Genomic DNA, 6,442 nt, shown 5'->3' on the forward strand with positions numbered 1-6,442 from the left:
CCCATTGCGGCCAGGAGTATTACGATACAGCTTTCTATATAGTTTTTCGTTGGAAAGCCAGGTTCTGCACTAACCAAATCTGACGGCCGAACACTCAGCACAGCATTGTAAGTACCTAACAAAGACCTGAGACGATGATTATTCCTCTGCATGATTGAAATTGACAGAGCATAGCACGGACACGGATGTGGGTCAGGCCAAAGATAAGATGCTGCATACATCTGATCGAGAATTACAGATATGGTTTTCATACTGTTACATGGCTTTACATACTTCATTACTTCCACAATTCTAGGAAACCACATTGGCGGATTCACCGACTTGCATTGCACAAAGCCAGAAACCATGAAAAAGTGGATGACGTTTTTGTATGCTTGCATCCTGTATCGATCAATCCGTACCAGCTTCAAGACGATAGAGAAGCATTGCCCTCTAGTCGGGCGAGTTGGTTGGGAAGAAAAGGAGTATATAGCATAGAACTACCACTTTCTATGCAAAATTTCGGAAAACTACCACTTTTCGTTGCAATCGCATAGAACTATCACATTTGGTGGAGGTTGTCTCAGATAGCACGGATCCCGAATTGAACAAGAGTTGATAGCCGTTCCGACAATGCTGGCCCACTAGCTGGCATGACATGGCACCTTGGAGTCATCTTCCGTTAACATGCCGTTAACGGCGTGCGGGCCCCGCCACATTTTCGGACAGAAGAACCACGCGCCCCCGTTACGCCTAGGGTTCACTTACCGCCCGTGCCCTTCCCCTTTTCCTTGTTCCTTCCCGACGATGGCGGCGGGCGGCGGCCTTGCTGGCTCGTCGGCGGGCGGAAGCGGCGGTGCATTTTCGTCAGAGGGCCGCGGTCGGAGGATGTGCGACCTGACCATGGCTGGTATGGATTCGAGTTCGCATCAGTCGCAGGCAGCGCTCGCTCAGGCGCTAATACCCTCGCCGAGAAGAGCAGCCACCGTCGAATCCTGATGGCCAGCTGAACCCTAGGCGTAACAGCGCGCGTGGGTTAAAGCGTGGAGGCCCGTTAACAGAAGACGACTCTAGGGTGCCACGTCATGCTTGCCAGTGGGCTAGCGTTGTCGGAACGGCTATCAATACGTGTTCAATTCAAGATCAGTGCTATCTGAGACAACCTCCGTCAAATGTGGAAGTTCTATACGATTGAAAAAAGTGGTAGGTTTCCAAAATTTTGCACAGAAAGTGGTGGGGGTGCTGGATGGTCAGAGGTTAACATCAGTGGAGGCTGTCTGGAATCCGACACGGCCGTCCCTCGATTCTCCGAAGACCACGGTTCTGTCGCGATGAATTCGCATCAATGTTCTGCTTAATAACCACCCCATTGCAGCCATGAGTATTGATGGTTCGCATGTATCGCGACCGTGGAAGAACGCTTGCGAAAGTGGGAACATGCGTTACGAGATCGCGGTTGCCCTGTGAGTTGCAAGACGTGCGCAGTCGCGACAGGCATCTTGCTGTCTCTGGAAGCAGAACGCCTCCATCCGAAGGTCTCCTCCCGTTTTCCTCTGTCGCAATCAGCCACAGCTGGAACACGGCAAGCTTTTAGAATTCGGATTGGATTGGAATTGCTCTTCTTTTCTTGCCAGTCGTGCAAGTCTCCGGCCGGGGACACGGACAACGAATGCCAAATTGCTAGTAATTCGCACCAACCATCATTCATCATGGAATAATCAAATACGAGGGATTTCTCAGCCGTAATGGGGGGACTGGACAAAACTGTGATGAATTGACGAATGAAGTATGTAACAATATAGCAGTACTCATGTAGCAATCGCTTTCTTTTTTGTACAGTGAATGAACCAAACAATCGGAATTCAGAAGAGGGTGAGAAGGAAATCGATGCAACGATCCCCATCGCCGGGCCGAACCAATCGAGGAAAAAGGCAACCATCTTTTCGCCACGCTCAGAAGTTTGACCACCACTCCGATCACGATCGAGCAATAATACCTTTCCCTGTGGACCTCCGGCGCGATCCGACGGGGGGCGGGGGGATCAGCTGCGGCGGTCGGCCCCGTCGGCGTTGGGCGGCGAGGCGAAGAGCGTTGGCGCGTCGCGGCCGCCGAGGTCCATGGAGGACTTGGCGGAGGCGGGCGGGGCGGCGAAGCGGGAGGAGAAGTCGCGGAAGGCGGCGTGGTCGCCGGGCTCGGGGGTGGCGCCGGGGCCCTCGTCGAAGTTGAGCGCGTAGCTGAGCGCGTCGTAGTTGAGCTTGCGGCCGAAGTTGCCGTGCGGGCGCGGGCCGCCGCCGTTGCTGCGGCCGAAGCGGCGGATGAAGGTCTTCCAGCGCGGGCCCGCCGCCAGCTCCGACCACTCGCGCACCTTGAGCAGCGCGTCCACGCCGCTCTGCCACCAGCTCTCCTCCTCCGGCACGGCGGCGCCGATGCGCTGGTGGGAGAGGGTGGAGGAGGAGGAGGAGGAGGTGGAGGGCCAGCAGGGGAAGCAGCAGCAGCGGCGGCTCCGGCGCGCGAAGAAGGCCGCCTCCGCCTCGTCGGCGCCGCCGCCGTGGTCGGGGTCCATCATCGCTCGGTGGGGATGGGAGGAACGGGAACGAAACCCCTGCGCCGCCGAGGCAGGCCGAACCTGTGTTGGGGTTTCTTGGCGAATTGCGGCTCTGGGTGTCTCTCTCGTGCTGTGGATGTGTGTGCTGCGCCGTGTCGTGCGAGGATGTGGCGTGCGGGTTTTTATTGGGAGGCGGTTTTGGTGGGTAGGGTGAGGTCAACGGTAGGCGCGGGTTGGCTGACGTGCGCCGGAAACCGCGGGGCCGCCTTCCAACGTTGGCCGGATAGGAGATGCATCCCTCTGACTGGCTGCCACGCTTGCTTTTCGTCCTCTCCTTCTCCCACATAAGCAAAGCGTCCAGGCCGTGTTCAACATCAACCTGTAGTTCAATTTTTTTTCGACATTGACGTGTAGTCCAATTGGGAGCAGCGTTCGTGCGCCGTCACTTTCAACCTCACATCTCAGTATCCCGAATATGCACCTGATAGTAGTAGGAGTACTATGTTTTTTTGGTTCCCGCGCGAGCTACGGCCGGATAGATCTCACGGTTAGCGGGTAGATGGGGTTGGCATTGCTTGATCACATCATAACGGCCTTAGAGTGATCTCAATGAGCGGATAGATGAGGTCGACATCTTCCTATGGAGCTTGTCTTAATTTTTCACCAACATTTCTCGTTTTTTTTTTTTGAAATTACCAACATTTCTCGTTTGCTTATTGCTAATCGCGCACCTATTCCCAAGCCTTAACCAAATGGAGGTACTTGGTCTCCGTGTACTTTGCATGTCTTGTTCTTTTTTTTTTCCTTTTGGTAGAGAAGCACCGAACATGTCCTCTCCAACCTCCCCCAACCCCGGATCGACCCCATCATTCCCCATCATTCCCCTCCAATCCCACTCTCTCCAACATCAATGCCGCCATCGTAATCGCCAAGCGGTTCAGTACTAATGTTCACCTTGTTCTCCTCCAACATATTCACATAAAAGGTATGAATCGTATGCAAATCAAAGCTACATGATTCACTTTCAAAGAAACAAAGAAGTATGACCAATTCGACACAATTCAAGTAAAAATGGGACAAATTTTACCTCACGGGCGGAGGGTCAAACATGTTAGAGGCGTCCCCAATGGTGTTGCAAGTCGATGAGGTGCCCGCCTCGTGGTTGTACCTTATTCTGCATGGGTGTTCCGGCCAACATGGATTTTGCCCGCCCCTACAAGGCGCCGCTTTGCTTCCGCTGGTGGCCACCCACCGTTGCTATAGAGCTCACTTGAGCCATGGTACCGCCACCTTGTACAACGTGGTTGCCCTGCCGCTTTCGCTTCGCCCCAGAGGCAGTAGGATTGAGTGTCGCACTCGGGACATCGCCGACGGAAGCGGGGGAGGGGAGACCGACATCGGCGATGGGGAAATTCGTAGGCACGAAACTAAAATTTTCGTCACATCTATTGGGGGTGCGGGAAATGCGATCCGCAGGGAATTTCTAGCGGCCGATAAATAATTCCGATCCATGCCCAAAATCCAGATATCCGAGATAAGTTGCTTTAAGTTTTTCCGTCATCCCCGTGACTCTGTTCTCCAAACAAGATGCTGCCAGTGCGGTGCTAGTCACACAAGTTTTATCAAAAGGAAATGGAATGGATCAAGGGATTGGAAGGACAGCGCGGAAGCAGAGGGAGGAAGCTGGACTCGGCGGCCGACGCTTTCTCCGGTGTGGGCGACGGGGAGCGCGATAGATCTCGCCGGTTGCTTAAGCTACAGTTGGTAACAACGGCGGGCCAAGTCCTCTACGTGCCATTTGCGTTGCGTCTCTGCGGTTTCGCCAGCACGAAGTTTTGCAGCTACTCGGCGTCTGGCTGCCAATCACACATCTGGCTGCGTCGCTGGCGTGTTGTACCTGTACGTGATCATGTTTTAAGGAAAGCAATAATAATAGCAGACGCTTTTGCGAACCGGCCAAACTGCCAAAGGGGGACGCGCCTTGCCGGTTCCGATCTTCAGATTCGCCGGGCGAAGAAGCAGCAGGATTTTGGCCTCCCCTCCCGGGCTGCTCACGCGGGCGGCTCCGGAGGGAACCCCCTCACCCAACCACAAAACCCTAGATACCGAGCCGCTCCGGCCGCGGCAGCGGCCGGAGCCGGCGGTGGTGGCGGCGCCTGGCCGCCGAAGGCGGAGGGCATGGTGGGGCGGGCTCCTCTCGGCTTCTCTTCGCGTGGAGTGGGGCTGTTGCGGAGGGCCGCGGCGGCGGGTGGCGGCGGCGGGTGGCGGCGCTGGTGCTGTGGCTGGCCGCATGGATGCACGTCGTCGCGTGGCGCCAGCTTCCAGCCTCCGAGGTGCTGCTGGTCTGCGTGGTGCGGCAACTGGCCGCTGGCGGCGCTCGGGCCCGATCTGGGCCGGGCGGGCCGCAGCCATTCGCGACCGGCGAGATGGCGGCGGCGTCTGCTTCGATCAGCGGCGTGGTGCCTGTGTGCAGGAGCTCGCGGAGCTCGCGCCAGGCGGGTCCGATCTGGGCCCTCGTCGCTGCTCTGCTTCGCGGCTGATGCGGCCAAGCTCCGTCCGTCCTGTGTCGCCACACAGGAGTGTGGTTGTTAGGCCAGCAGCGCTTTGGGCTGCTGGGTGGTGCTGATGGCTGGCTACTCCTCCTCGCTCGCCGTTCGCGCACGTCTCTCTTCGGTGGCATCGTTTGCTGATGATGGCTCTTTCGTTCCGGCCGTGTGGACAGCGGGGTTGAAGTCAGGGCTAGAGAAATCCTGTGCGGTTGCGGACGGCGGCGACGCCTGCGGGCGCCGTTACCTTCTTGAAGGCGTCGTCGACCCCTTTTTCGTTCAACCCTTTCCCGGGCACCAGGGGAAACCCTAGATCCAGTTGTTGGATCAGACAGTGATGGCACTTTGGTGTCATCCCCTTGTTGGAGGCTCTGTCGAGGTTGTCCCGGGAGTCCCACGACGGTTGTTAGAGCCGGAGGTGGCCGCTACCCTGAGTGTGGTTCTTCGGAGTGCTATGTACCCTACGCCGACGTCTGCTCGACATTGCTTCCTCTAGGTCCGGTCAGGTCCTGCCGCCCCCTCGCCTCTTTTGGGAGGGCCGTACGTTGATCTGTACCTCCTAGAGTTAGTGTCGTTCTAGGTTTCCTGCTATGGTTGTGACGCACTTTCAAGACCTTGTGCCCCTCCGTTTTGCCTTTGTTGGCCGGTGGATGGGCAAGGCGGGTGCTTGTAGTGTGCTAGCTTGGATGTGTGTTGTAAGCCGGAAGGCACCATTTGTTCGATTTTTGGTCCGGTTTCCCTCATAAACTGGACCATGTTGTTCTCTTGTAAGCTTAATACAATGACGCGCAGCTCTCCTGCGGGTTCTCGAAAAAAAAAATACTATAATTTCTGTCATGCTCTATCACCCCACAATTAGCTGTCTATCTTTGGGTGCTAATTATGTGCTGCCAATTGGGGTTCCTTGTGGCCGGAGGCCGGAGCTACTATAAATCAGCAAAATCATTTACTCGTATAATAGTTTATACAGTAGAGAGATGTTTCTTATATTTAAAATAGAAACTCAAAATAAAGGGAGCATAGTCTTCTATCCAAATCTAATTTGCATCGATAAGATAAATCCAAAATTCAGTACAACATGAATAACTGCAATTTTTTGCGTGTGCAAGATTAGGATAACTTCAAAATAACTAACATAATACAAAATGTATAACTTTTTAGGGGGGATTTATGGTTAAAGAAGAAAACAAAGAAAACTTGGGTTAGCCCTACTCAGCACGCGGCCATCCATGGTTTAGTCCCAAATGTGCAGCTGACGGTATATAGTTTTCAGATAAATATTTATTTCGTGGACACATCTAGACAAATATTTGAACGTGGTTATCGTGTATTCTATCTTAGATTGATCAGGTAACCTCAGAAAGAGGATTAG

General features: G+C 54.6%; 1 protein-coding gene across 1 annotated transcript; it reads right to left on the bottom strand.

The window, feature by feature from the left end:
• Positions 1-2,020: 2,020 nt before the first annotated feature.
• LOC124690701 lies at positions 2,021-2,675 on the bottom strand. Its single transcript, XM_047224055.1, has one exon. The coding sequence runs from the start codon at positions 2,543-2,545 to the stop codon at positions 2,021-2,023; it is 525 nt and encodes a 174-aa protein (XP_047080011.1). The 5' UTR covers positions 2,546-2,675.
• Between the last annotated feature and the right edge of the window lie 3,767 nt (positions 2,676-6,442).

Source organism: Lolium rigidum, chromosome 2, assembly GCF_022539505.1.
Source record: "Lolium rigidum isolate FL_2022 chromosome 2, APGP_CSIRO_Lrig_0.1, whole genome shotgun sequence".
Classification (NCBI taxonomy): domain Eukaryota; kingdom Viridiplantae; phylum Streptophyta; class Magnoliopsida; order Poales; family Poaceae; genus Lolium; species Lolium rigidum.